Below are 14,471 nucleotides of genomic sequence, written 5' to 3'. Positions count from 1 at the left end.
TTTTAAGTGAGCAGATACCATCTGGCGAGTGAAAGATGGAGGTGAAGGAAGGCAGGGGTGAGGGTGGGATGAGCAGGGAAGGACTGGTTGGGAATCTGTTCAGTTAAAGTAGGTTTAAGTTTTTGTTTTGCTTGTTCTAGTGGGGAATATGCGTTCCTGTAGGTAAAATAAAGAACCTAGGCAGTTATCAAGCTGAAGAAACTATTGCTAAGGAACTTTGGCTTAGAGGCATCAGCTGCTGGTTTTTCGGGCTATGATTCACCAAAATAAAGGACCATCATGAACTCTGTTTTGTGAGATATAAAGGTTTCATAAAACTAGTGCAAGCCTATCAAGATGAAGTAAAGGCTTTAACTCCGAATTCAATCTTTGGAGCCATTTTAGCTTCCAATTTTTATGGGCAATGATCCCTACTCCCTGGTCAGTTAAATAAAGCTGTAAGACACTGTGAAAAGTAAAGGCTGATGATCATGGTCCCTGGTCACAGCTAAGAAGGGTAGGAGAACATATTTTTCCAGGTGGTAGAAGAGCTAGTCTGAGGGGCTGTGCAGTTGATATGAAGATTCTCAAAGGAAAAACATTTGTTAGCAAGGGAGCAGAGATGGGGATGAAATACCAAACAGATTCTCTTAAATGCTAACTCAGAACTCATTATTTTAGTTCTGCTTCTGGCACCCAAATCTGTAAGTAGATGGAGGAGAAAAAAAAAAAAAACACCTCAGAATCGAAGAAGGAATAACCCTCTATTTTCTCACTTTGGCCTCCAAGTGCCCTTGGCTCTCTTGCTATATTTTCTATTCCTCCTTCCTGAAAGAGAATTTCTTTCCATACTGCACACACACACAGTCTTTCAGATGGATACTTACCACATTTCCCATGGCCGAACTCTACAAGGGAGGTTTTGTCCTGAAAGAATTTTGGTATGATAGTTATTGCGAGACTAATTTAAATTCAGGTGAAAAGGGCTAGTTACTACAAATAGTAAAATAACCTATTAGGAGAATCCTATTCTCATTTAAAATGGAAACATATCTCATGACAAAAGAATTTGCATAATACCTTGGAAATTAAAAATATATTCATTCCTAAGAATTCTAATTTCTCATGCTTATTTTATTTAACTGCCTGATCACATCACAGTTCAGAGTAGAAATAGAGCATTTAGATGAGTTCTCTTCTGTCACATAATTTTACAGATGTATCAGATTTTGACTCTAATGTGTATTGTAGTGCTCTTAAACTTGTTGGGTCTGTATATTTACAGGCAAATGTGGTTGCTTAAAAATAGGGGGTATCATCTAATGTTATATAATTATGATTTGTAGCTGTACTACACAATCTAAAAAATTGTTTTACAATGTCCATTTTATCTTATATTTAGCATCCTCTTCTGTGACTGTGATCAGTATCACATCCTCAAAGTAATTCACTTTTTAGCATCCAAGCAAGGCCTAAAAACCAATCCGAGAACTAGTTCTCTTCTAGTATCCTCAAAACACCAGTTTGAAGTTTTTTCCTCCAATATATATAACATCTATAAAAACTACTGAGTGTTAAGGGAAGCAATGTCTAGCAAATTTCACCTTCTGCCCTCAACTAAAAGAAAATCAGTTGCTCAATGTGAGGCCCTATACTGAGTAATGACTGAGAACGAGTTCTCCATTGGAGTTTATAATCTCTTCCGACTCTAATACATGGTTTTGTTAAACAGTTGTTTAAAGAACACACGGTTACCTATATTTTCAGTTTTGTGACAGAAATCCTTCCAAGAACAAGTTCTGCACATTCTGCCCTAGTTAATAAACATTGAGTAAACCTGAGGCCGAGCCTCTCAACCGCAGCCTCTTTCATCTGTAACCTGTGTTGACCTTACCTCAGACTTCCAAGCCCTCTGTTTTCTTTACTCTGAAACTGCCACCACCTCTTAAAAACTTAAAAGAGTCTGTTAACCAATTCCAATTATTTAGACACTTTGGCTATTTACAATGCCTGTGATACAAAGCATGCTTACTTATTAGTAAGCGTTAGTCAGCATTAGTAATTTTCTGTGTCAGCGAACTGGTGAGGGAATTGAGGGCTGTAGGTGGCGGAAGGCTTTGAAAAGCCATTGGATTTAGTCAGAGTGTGAAGATGAGGGCCTAATCCAGTGATGGGACCTCCTGAATTCCTAGGAAGGTGGATCAGCCTGCAGCTCTTAGTTCTGAAGGATTTTTAGTGTGGGAAAAAATCTTTCTCTTACTATGAGACTTGCCATCCCTCAGCACAGGCCAGGCCGATCTGCAAGGAGGTATCCTTCTCTCTTCAGATTTTCCTCCTGAATCCAGCTTCTTTCTTACCTCTGTGTCCACAGGAGGGGAGTGTGTGTGTGTTCTGGATGATTGAAATTTGATTTATATTTATTAGCTCTTTTAAAATTAGAACTTCCCTACCCTATCTGATATCATTTCAGGTAAATAGGTCACTAGGATGTATTAGTAATAAATAACATAAAATAAAAGTCTTTTGCCTATAAATATATCTAAAATGAAATAATGTAATAAAATGATAAGATTACTGATTACTGTTATTTCACTTAAGTCATTGAATGCCTTATTTATACCTCTCAGAGATAAAAGTGTTTGAATTTCCCAGGTGTTTTTAATAGGCTGGTCATCCATTTGAAATCAGTGACCAAAATTTAATCATCAGTATTTTCGTGGTGGCATTCTTTTGCAAGTCAAAATATGCAGTCATTTTCAACCAGCAATTTCAGTAGAAATTTATAGAGCACCTACTAAGTGTCAGGCACTCACGGATGACCAAGCAAGAAGCCAGATCCAGAGGAAGAAAAGCAGCCATGGCCATTTCACAGCAGTCAGGCCCACCCTGGAGAAATCTAGCACACTCTTCTAATAATTTAATGTAATTTATTCTGGAGTAAAATTATGGGTCATTTTGAGTTAAGATATTGAAAAAATAGATAAGCATAACCTTAGACATATTTTGCAAATTAAACTGTACACATCAAAAGAGTGTACTCTCAGTACTTTTTCTCACTTCCAGTTCTTCACTCTACAATGGAATTTACAGTTTTCTTGATGGATACCCTCTATTCAAAAAGAACAGATAAAGTCTTATTGTCTATTAAGTGCACTGTAATTATTTTTACTTTTATGCTTTTCTGTGCTAGACCCTTCACCACCACATGAAAGCAATGATCATCTACCTGGTTCACCATTGAACCTCCAACTCCTAAAACACAGTACCTCCTGTCCAGTAGTGCTTAGTAGTCACTGGATGAAATAGCTTTTTTGGAAACTTCCCTTACCTCCTGATCCGAAGCCTTCTTTAGGTTCAGTTCAAGCCCTATAGCCTCTAAAACACCTCCCTTATGAAGACATTATGTTTAGTATGGTATATTACCAAAGCAGTACCTTGGCAATGAATTTGCATGCTTTTCAGAAACTTTTGCCTTAAACGTATCTTTATTGTGTACTCTCACCCCTTAATATGTGTTCTTCTCACTCCTGTTTTTAAGCCTTCATCCCCAAACACATGTAACACATTAAAATGTGCTTGTAAGTGTTCAATTAACTCATGTAGAATAGATGAGCAGTTAATCATTCATTTAAGAAAGATTTTTGGAGTTCTGGCTTAGTTCTTGGCATATTCTAGAAATGACCAGTATAGTATTGAATAGACAAACATTCCTGTGCTCTTGGAGCTTACTATCTACTAGCAAGAGGCAATCAAGCAAACAAATAAATTAATAAATGAGAAATACAGGAATATCAGGTACTGATCAGTACCATGACAAAAATAGATAATGTGCAAGGGTGTGACTAGAGGAAACATTAAAAATACAAATAAACATTTGAAAGTTGCCTCTTTGAGGAGTTAACGATGGATCTCAGACCTAAATGGACAGGTAGGGACCTGTTATGGAGAGATCTGAAAGAAGAGCCTTCGAAGTGGTAATGGGCAGGAATGAGCTGGATATGTTGACTTGAGGGCACTTATGAAGAGGACTTCCATTTAGAACATCAGGAGTTTAAGATGGTGCTGAATGGAGCTACAGCCAAGTGAAGATGTCCTGGAAGCAGTATGGGTTGTAGTCCTGGTGATATTGTGGAGAGAAGGTAATAGGGGCAAATATGAAAGTTTGCATATGGTCCTTGTACAACATGACTAGAGGAGATTAGTACCTACTGGAACAGTGTAGCCATAGAAAAGATAGAAACCCAGGACTGAGTCATGGATTTGTCAACATTTAAAAGTAAAGCCAAAGATTCTACTAAGGAGACCAGGGACCAAGTTAGGAAGAAAGCTAGCTTTTTTTTTTTTTTTTTTAATCAAGAATGAGGGAATGGTCAATTGTGTTGACTGCTGTTGAGAGGTCAAGTAAAATGCAAATGTAAAACTAAATTAGCAATATGAAAGTCATTGTGACCTTCACAAGAGCATCGTGGATATAGATAATCACCTTTTAGGAATGCATTGAGAAGAAATGAGAAACAATGGAGACAGCTAAAGTTAACGATTTCAGGAAGTTTTGTTGGGAAAGGGAATAGAGAAGTTGAAGCTGGAAGATAATTAGTGGTTAAAAGAGGAACTTTTTGTTTGTTTTTAAAAGAGTTAATAGAAAATGCTTGTAAGTAATGGGAATAACTAAGTATAGAGAGAGAAATCGATGAGATAGCAAAGGGAGATTAAAATGCAGAAGTAAATTTCTTAAAAAGTTAAAAGGGGTTGGCTTTCAAAGCACAAGTGAGATGATTAGTTTTTGTAGGAGGGGGGAGGGACTATAAATATGAGACTATTTCACAATGCAGAAATATTTCTCCATTAAAATGTTGATAAACTAAAGCAGGCCAGGTGGAGCCACAGGAATTTGCCAATTTTTGCCATTTTTGATCTGCAAAAATACTCAAATGGGTATTTTCAGTGACCCAAACTTATAATAACATGCATAAATCAAATAGCTTCAAATGCACAAATTGAAGTAGATGATGAGCTCATGTAGATGTTTTCAGTTTTTTCTCTCTCTTTTTTTTTTAATTTTGTGAAGTGTTTTCACATAAAACAAATGTGAACAGAACATGAAAAGACAGAATCAGATCCATATAGCTATTCTGGTTTTATCTGAGTTCTGTTCTAAAGGATTAAGTCATCTAAGTCAATCTTACTTTAATAAGATTCCTTAGTATTTTATTTCTTAGAGACTCAGATGTAAAAAAAATAAATAAATTGTAGAGCAAATTCATGTGTTTTATAAGATTTATCTTTAAAACTGTGTCTGTTGGGTTAAATGTTTATATTTTCTTTTGTCCTAGGCTTATTTATATTTATCTTCCACTGTGCTATGAAGGAGAATGTTCAGAAACAGTGGAGGCGGCATCTCTGCTGTGGCAGATTTCGGTTAGCAGACAACTCAGGTAAAGGGACATGATGGTAATTGGTTTTTACATCTAGGAGTAGTAGTGAGAAATGTTTGTCATCTGTTCTTCCATTGTCAGAGCCACCCAGTCCCAATGGTAGCAAGTTGTAAAGGTGGGGTGTGTGAAGATGCTTAGTTGGAGTCTTAGAATATGAGAACTGCAGGTCTGAAGACTCTGGGCTTGACCTTCTGTTTTGCAAATGAGAAGCGCGAAATCCTGACAAGTTAAATGAGTTGCTTGAGGTTTTATGTCTAATTTAAGAAGTGAGATATCCAGAGGTTCCACTATACCATACCCACCTTTCCACATTTTTGAGGTCTTCAAATACATAATTAGGCAAAGAGATTTTTCTCAATACTATTAAAAAAAAACTGAAAAAATATTACTTTTTTTTTTTTTTTTTTTAGCCATCAGTGGTTACTTCTCACCCTTAGGATATTAAAGTAGAGAACGGGGTGAATGGTTAAAGATGTACAAATTAGTAGTTGATAGATGTTCATGGCATAGGGAATGCAGTTAGCATTAATGTAATGGCTAGATGGAGGGCCAAAAGAGAGAAGGAGCAGTTAGGGCAATTATTTTATAACCTATATAAATGTCTAACCGATGTACTATATATTTGAAACTAATAAAATTAAAAAAAATACAGTAGAATTTTAAACAAAGTAAGAAACGTATTCTTTCTTTAGTTTATTATTATTTACATATTTAATGCTCTCGATAAGTTACCTAAATAATTCAGTGATGATTCTTCTGGGCAGAACATATTCTTTCTGAAGCAGATTCATGGAGAGATGTCATTTCTTTCAGACTGGAGTAAGACGGCTACCAATATCATCAAGAAAAGTTCTGATAATCTAGGAAAGTCATTGTCCTCAAGCTCTGTTGGTTCTAACTCAACCTACCTTACATCCAAATCTAAATCCAGCTCTACCACCTTCTTCAAAAGGAATAGCCACACAGGTGAGTCCTTCTGGCCATGTCATAAAGGTGTTCTCTGGTACAGTTCTCATCATGTTTTCATTGTGAAAATTGGCATATCGTGAAGATTGATATATCACAGTGCCCATTAGGGTACTAATTTTAAATTTATGAAAATCAAAATCTGTTGAATAACTTATCTAGCATGTTTGTGAATATTTTAGTTTTTTTTTAAATTTTACAATCAAAATTGAATCAAGATAGCCATAATTTCATAACTCTTGAGTATTATTGTAACTTCATTTGATTCAAATCTTAGTTTTCTTTTAAGAAGTATAGTGTCTTTGTTTAACACGTTATGTGTTTTATTTTAAAAATATAGAAATTGAGTTGCAGATTATTTTAGCATAGTATGAAAGTTACATGGCAAATTGGCATGGGAACAGGAAACAACACTGTCCAGGATGTGTATTACATTTAAGACTTAAGTCCTTAACCATCGGAAGTGTCATCAGCAATTGTTGTTTAAAAGCACCAATTAAATATAAAAGAATAGAGAGCATCATATTTAGAAAGTGATACAGGATGGTGAGAAACGCTGTATCTTTGCTGATCTCTTATGTCTTCATGATATTTACAGTGGCCGCATGTTTTAACACTGAGCACGTGTGAGAACAATCCCGAAGAGAATGTGGGAAATAAAGACTATTGCAGTACTCAATAGCCAGTAAATGGTGTAAAAAGGTGGAATCTTTTAATAATTTAAAGGAAAATAGAATTACTACTTTTAAGGACTAATTAAACCTCAGGAATGCATTTATCAACACTTAGCACCCCACACTTTCCTAATTAAAGATGCTTCTAAAAGGATGATGAAAATAACTTTTTAATTTTGAATTTGTTTAGCTACTGAACATAAGCAGAGGCAAACAGCACAAATAAGATTCATCTTTGGCTTTTTGCAAATAAGGGAGTGTGTTGTGCGATGTGTAAAGTCTCACACTGCAAACACTCAAATTTCAAATGACCCTTACGTACATTTGAATTCTTGCAGAAGTCCTTGCTTGTACCACTGTCTTTGTCCTGCCACTGGAGTGGCCACTGCCTGGGAATCAAGATAGAGCTGTGGAAAAATGTTTGAGTGTCAGACAGTTCGTTAATTCCAAAATTAATGAAATATCTGAAAACTTGAAACACCTTAAGAGTTTCTTGGAGTCAACGATATTTTGGGGAATCTAATAAAAGCAATGGACTCTCGTCCAGAATAAGATCCAGACTTTGAGTCTTTGAGTACACAAAGTTTTGCCTAAAATTAAAAGTCTGTGCATTCCTACTGGAAATACCTGTGTAAGAAAATTAGTAACAGCTATTATCTGAGGTAGTCTGAGATAGATTATTCTACCTAATTGGTAGTTTCCTGGCATAAAATAGCTTTTATTTGTAACGAGTGAATTTTTTACTTTATTTAATCAACCTTAAAGTTAGATACTCATGTTGCTTCCCCTTCTAAAATGTAAATGGTTAATTATAAGTCAGTTGCGAAGAAATAGGAATTAGACCAATTGAATTTTTTTTCCTCTTAACACAGCTGAGACTAGCCCGAAGAAATGCCATTATTAAAAGGGGAGAGAAGGTAACAAGGTAGACAATTTGGAATAGGGGGCATTTTGGAAACAGTAATGAAATATTTGAAAGTATTAAGGATCATGGGGAAAACTGACTAAAAAATAAAAAGTAATCCAGAAATGGAGGTACTGAAGAAAAACTTTGCTGTTTCAAAATGTATATTTTTATTTTTTAAAGAATGCATTTATGTTTTCAGTCTCCCATAATAAAACCTTTGGGATTAAATGGGTTTTTGTCAACTAACGTAAAGATGTAGTCAGCTGTATGATATTACTTCTATGATATAATGAATTCTGGTTTTCCATCAACTGACATACAAGTGGCCTTCTGCTACATAGCCAGTACTCAGTGTGACTGCTGGTGTACTTGAGTCAGAGTATGCAAAGAGTCACTGCATATCATTATGGATATCTAGTTGGTTTGTTTCTTGGAATTGATCTAGAAATTCATATGTTTATGGTGTAGATAATGTCTTCTAAGAGCATTCCTTCAACAAAAGTGGATCCTTCAGGTAAACTTTCATTACTTTTTGAATGCATGAATTTTTTGCAAGGTAGTAAGAGAAAATTTGCATGGATTAAACTAAGACTCTTGCTGCGCCAGCAAAATTGCTTGTTCTCTACAGTACTTCTCAGCTAGCACAGTGACATCCCTGCATTGAGCTAGAATTTCTGAAATTTCAAATGGTTGCTGTGCTGGCTCTTCTCTCTGCATGGGGGTGTCTGCAAGCCGCTCCTTCTAGGAAATGTACCATGCTCTGGAGATGTTAGTAGGTTATATATCAAGTAAAATAAAGAGAAAAAAAAAAACAGTACTCAAAAGGTTTGTGTTAGAAGAGAGTGAAGTGACATTCTTTATTTTTCTGCTGCTCTTATGAATTACCAGATATGTCATGGTACATTCATAGAAGTCATAAAAGAGAAATTATCAGTTTTGAGCCTGCTTATTGAGGATTTTTATCTGCTTGAAATTTCAGCATAGGTCAAATAATAGTTCATTTCCCTAGCCCCTGGTTTTCAAACTTGCAACTATAATCCAAAATCTATATTGCTCATAATGTAGTGATCTAAGCAGAGGACTAGAACTAGAGCCCTTGCTCAGAATTTTACTTTAATAGATTGGGAAGACCCAGAATATTGGGCCACATATTGAGAATGGAACTGATCAAAATCTCTAAAAAATATATTCCCTTGGAAGTTGTCAGTGAAGCAGTATGAGTATATCCTTGAAGTTTCTTTGAGGATATATAGTTTTCTAAAACTTTCAAGCACAAATTGTTTGTTATTGAGATGTAAGTCAATAGAAAAATCCCCAACAGAAAACCAATGGCTAGTGAATATATGAACTGGAAGAAAGTACAGAATCAATCATCTTGCTGAGAGCTAAATGGGGAGGGTCCCTTATACAATGAATGCCCTGAGCCTTTTTCTCACCAGTCCTGGGACAGAATCATCCTGCCGCCACGCTTCATTCTGCCCTTCCTTCCCGTGAATCATCTATTCGCTCTTGCTTCCTTTAGTGTGGGATTTCCCATTTCAGCCTTCATTTATTTTTAGTGTCTGTTCCAAGATAACAGTCGAATAATTTGAGCAATTTCCAAAGACAACAGATAGAATGATAATGGTTTTTACCAATTATTAATGGATTTTTAATGTTTTGGCACATACTGGGTCCAGCTTACTCAAAACATAAAACAGCTGGAGTGAGTTTTGTAATTTTGGAGCCACGATTCCTAGAAGCAGTTTCTTTATAATAGATATTTTGCCTCTTCCACACTGAATAGAAAAGATACAACTGTAGGGAACTGAGTACTTTGTAGAAGGTCATATTTGCTCTTTCATCAGTGTGAAATTTCTGTGGTTTATTTTAGGGTAGACTTTTTCTCCAAAATGTGTTGAGAGAGGGAGCAGGGCTGATTGATATATATACACACACACACACACACACACACATATATATATATATCATACATATATATATATCATATATATATATGTATGATATACTTAAAATATATGATATTCATAGGGCACATAAAGATAGCCATTGTTTATTTGTAGATTATAGTGCTTAAGTGAATTTCAGAGCACCATCTGAACCAATTTTCGAAGCTTTTGCATCTAGAGAAATAATATTTAAATACATGATATTGAGAAATGCACAACAAAAAGGTATTTAGTAGTCCTTTATTACTGTCAGTTGCTCTGATATTATTGCTGTTACCAATGACATCATTCTGAAACTGTAGTACAGTTAATAAAAAAATACTTAAAATATTTTTTGATAAAGAGAATTTTGATTTCTATAATTTAAAATAATAAGAAATGTCTTTTTTTCTATACTCCAGTCATTTCACAAGGTAAAAACCATGGGAAAATGTGTTCAACATAGCCTTTTATGTTTATTTTCATTTACTTTTATTGTCTAAAATCCTTTAAAATTATATTTTATAAAATTTTTTATGAAAAATGTCAATCATATATACAAAGTAGAGGGGATAGTATAATGAATTTCTTGTACTTCTTGACTCATAGCCACCTACACATTTTTCCCTTCCCTGTATTATTTTAAAAACATCTTAGACATATCATTTCTTCCATAAACATTTCCACATCTTTTAATTCATTTATTATATAACCTGTCCCTTCTTGTGAGCCTTTTGACACATTTTTTTTTTTTGGTGGCAATTTTTTGATTATTCTATTCATTAGCTCTTTGAAAATTACCACTTAAAAGAACATTTCTTAAAACAAACCCCAACACAGATTACTAGAAGGTAAATTAACATTCGTTTATACATAAGAATGCACTTTGAAGGTGAAAAGCATCAAGTTTTAGTGCTGCCTGTTACCTAACCTAAGAAAAGACCAGAGCTTCATTTTCTCTGTGTTCTACAATGTGCAAAATAGAATGTCCAGATGGTGGCCCTTAGGCATGTCACCAGCTCTTCTTGCAGCCTAATGTCTTGTGTCATTTCTTACAGACAATGCTTCTATGGACAAGTCCTCATCAAAACTGACCCATGCTGATGGAGAGCAAACATCAATCATTCCTGTCCATCAGGTCATCGATAAGGTCAAGGGTTACTGCAATGCTCATTCAGATAACTTCTATAAAAATATTATCATGTCGGACACCTTCAGCCATAGCACAAAGTTTTGATGTCTTTAATATAAGAAAGAGGAACCAGTTTGCAGAAATATGAAGATCTGTAAGCAGTAAAAACTGTAACTAGCAGATGTAAATGTGCTGTAACCTAGGTAACAGCATATATATATATAATGTGTTTTGTTAAGAAGGCTTCTGTGAAATTCAAAATCTGTCTTTACAGTGTATTTCTTCCTTGGGGAAGTTTCTACCATCACTAAAACTTTAGTACTGAAAGTATCATGACTCAGTAGCCATAGAAAATATGATTTTTTTAAAAAAATATATAATTGAATCAGATTAATCAGAACTCAGGAGGAGACACTGTAATTAGAGGACAAGGGAGAGGCAGAGCTAGGGACAAACCCTAATTTAGAGCTTAGTTATACCCCATCCAGTAGTTAGGTTTGGATATGGCCATTTGCTTCAGCATCTTTCCCAACAATCAGAAGCATACTAATATTTATAACTATTTTGGATGCCCACAAGACCTATCTCAATGCTAGTTTCTATGAATGAATTTCCTCATTTTCAGTGAAATGTCAATCAAAGATATAAAAAGAATGTTTAATGTCTGACCCAAGGATTAGAAAACAATTTTTTTCTTATTATACCAAATGTTTAACAGTCAAGACCATAACATGCTTAAGAACGAACGAATTTCCCACATTTTGACCTAGTTAATATGAGGCCATGTAAATTTCTACTGTTCAAAATACAAGGCTTAAACATCATCATTATAATTGAATCCCATACATTTGAATCAAATTTAGTGTTGACATTCCCTTAATGTGGATCTCCTAGCAGTTGCTGAGGAATGAATCTCTTACTCCTCTGTTTTGGCTCCTGTACTGACTGTGGGCTCACGGGAGGAATGAGAATTTCCATTAGGCTCACAGTGCACAGTAGTCTCTCCCTTTTAGGAAATACAACCACCGAGACTCTGTGGTTCTGTGCTCGCTCTGCAGACTTTAAGATGTTTCCAGTTGCACAAATGAAAAGCCTCTTCTCCATTTAAGAGTTTGTTCAAGGAATAAAAACCAAGACTTATGGGTGACTTATCATAATCAAAATAATTTATAAACGTGGGTCTACAATTGCTAGTTTAAAAACAAGTTGTACATAAGTCCTCTGATAATACGAGCCAGAGGAAGTCTGGCAAGATAGATGGTGTGTTATTTATGGATTAGATTTCTGCATACAAGCCATGCATAATATTAAGCAGCTTACCCAGCTTTCAAACTATCCTGAGTAATACACTTGCTAGTGAATGTGTAGGAGACCACATTTTAATTGTTCTTAAAGATGGAGTTGTGTCTAGTTTCTTAGAAATCGGTCTCAGTACCCTTACATTTACTCTGGATTATCTGGGAAATATCAGGTTCTGGGAGGTGGCAGTCTAAGTGATGAGAAGATGAGACATTCTGGAGCCAAGAAAGAACTGAGCACGTGGGGGCCTTTCCCTATGTGCAGAAAGCAGGTAACACTTGGTCTGAGACATAGGAGAGCGTTCTAACTATGCAGCCACCAAGGGGCCTCTCACTTTTTGCTGATCTTCAATCATAAGCTATTGGACAGGCTTGAATGGATGATAAGATAATGTGGTGGTGGGTTTTTTATTATTGTTCCATTTTGCAGTAGCATGGAACCCTGTTCTGGGAGACCTGAGCGCTACCCAACTTGGCTCTCACAGGGGAGGAGTGTATATAGTAGGAGAGGATAGTAAATCTTAAGGTCTCTAAGATTCACTACAGTAGAGCTGAGTCCTTTTCTGTAGGCATATATTAACAGGCTGTTTATTCTGACAGAGGTTACATATAGATGAAAATTAATTTTAAATAGTCGCTGAATCTTCACATACCTTTTCCCAAACCTTAGAGATCTGTAATAGAATTTGATGAGCTTTCTACTGTGAGATTTCTACTCAAAGTGCTTACTGAGTTAATAGTAATTAAGAAACAGCTTCAAAAGTGGTTTTAATTTCTACTCATATTTATCCAGATCTAAAAATAAAAAAAAAACTATTTTTTTTCCATATTGGACAACAATGTCAGCTCCACTTTAGAAATTTCCAGTAACCAAGTAAGGAAAAATGTCAAAACAGACAAAGAGGAACATTTGCAAATGGACTTAAATGATTAAGCCAAATTCTACCCTCAGTTCTAAACATACAATTCTCACCTTCATTTAGCCACCTTGAGAACAAAATTAAAGGAATTTAGCTGTGGAGCCAAAATTAAGGTTAGCTTAACTTTGAGAATAATATCAATTTAGACTCTCTTTTGTTTTTTGTTTTTTTCCTTCTTTTTCCCACATTGTTTTAGAGTCTTAATCTAGGATCCTGAAATATTTTCCATTCTCGTTACCATTACTTGTACTGTAAAGCTTTTCTTTGTCCACTGTTAGCATGGACTCTTTTGTACATATTTATTTATTTGTGTTTATAAATGTCAGCTTATTTTATATCTTAGTTTTGTATCACCTGGCTTCGTTATTTTAATTAACTTTCTGTTGGACAGACTGTATATATGTTTTTCTAAATACTTTGTGAAATAGTTTTCTGTAGCAATATCTTTGAATATGATGAATAAAAGTGACTGTGAGTGCAAATTAGAATTAGTAGTAAGAAGCTACTATAGCTGATTTGCCATTTTACTTAAATAGAAAATGTTTTTCAAATAAATACTTAATGTTATTTGTGTTCCAAATTATTTAATTTCTTTATGAGTAAGTGTTTTTATTTCTGACTCTTAAATAGGAAAAGATTATTTGACAACTGGAAAATAACCTTCCACCAGTGAAGCTAGTGACATGGAGTACTTTGCCAAAACATTAAGAATGAATATGTTACAAAGATCCAGTTTACTGGAGATTTATGCATTTCGAAGTTCTTAGATTTTTCTTAAGATGACTGATGTGATGCCAGGCTCTGTGGCAGATTAAAAGTAATGTAGGTTTCTTTTGGGGGAAGTTTTCGGCCTCCCAAAAAGGGAACTGAATCAGTAATATTATGTAGAAGTTAGGTCCTGGGATGTTTTCTCACATTTATAGTTGCTATTTTTATTGTGGGAGGCTTAGAAAATGACAGGATTTAGCCAACTTAACTTGTGTGATTAGAACAGAACCTCCCCACTTCCTTTTGCTGTGGTTATTTAGGATAATTCTTTTCTTCAGAGAGCCAAGGCGTAATTTGGCTCATAGCTCTACTCAGGACTAAGCTGTGAGGCGTGTTGGCTGGTCAGTGCTAAACCAGGTCTTCTGAGCCAACGTTTACAACTCCTGGCCAGGCCATGTTAAGAAAACAGGCAAGCAGTTGCTTAAGATTCATCTACAAGCAAGTTACTTCAGAAAGCTTGGAGT

The 14,471-nt window shown here is 35.2% G+C and overlaps 1 protein-coding gene across 1 annotated transcript in view; it reads left to right on the top strand.

The window, feature by feature from the left end:
• The window catches only part of ADGRG6 (adhesion G protein-coupled receptor G6), a 141,841-nt gene extending 128,019 nt beyond the window's left edge, over positions 1 to 13,822 (top strand). Inside the window, exons 24-27 of the mRNA XM_011356229.2 lie at positions 661 to 683; positions 5,313 to 5,414; positions 6,228 to 6,380; positions 10,948 to 13,822. Coding sequence (XP_011354531.1) covers positions 661 to 683; positions 5,313 to 5,414; positions 6,228 to 6,380; positions 10,948 to 11,126 — 457 coding nt within the window. The 3' untranslated portion in view covers positions 11,127 to 13,822. The remainder of the gene's footprint in view (positions 1 to 660; positions 684 to 5,312; positions 5,415 to 6,227; positions 6,381 to 10,947) is intronic.
• The last annotated feature ends 649 nt before the right edge of the window (positions 13,823 to 14,471 follow it).

This window comes from Pteropus vampyrus, unplaced genomic scaffold (assembly GCF_000151845.1).
Source record: "Pteropus vampyrus isolate Shadow unplaced genomic scaffold, Pvam_2.0 Scaffold24, whole genome shotgun sequence".
Lineage (NCBI taxonomy): Eukaryota > Metazoa > Chordata > Mammalia > Chiroptera > Pteropodidae > Pteropus > Pteropus vampyrus.
Note: the sequence above shows the minus strand (reverse complement) of the source record. Positions and strands in the feature narration are given on the sequence as shown.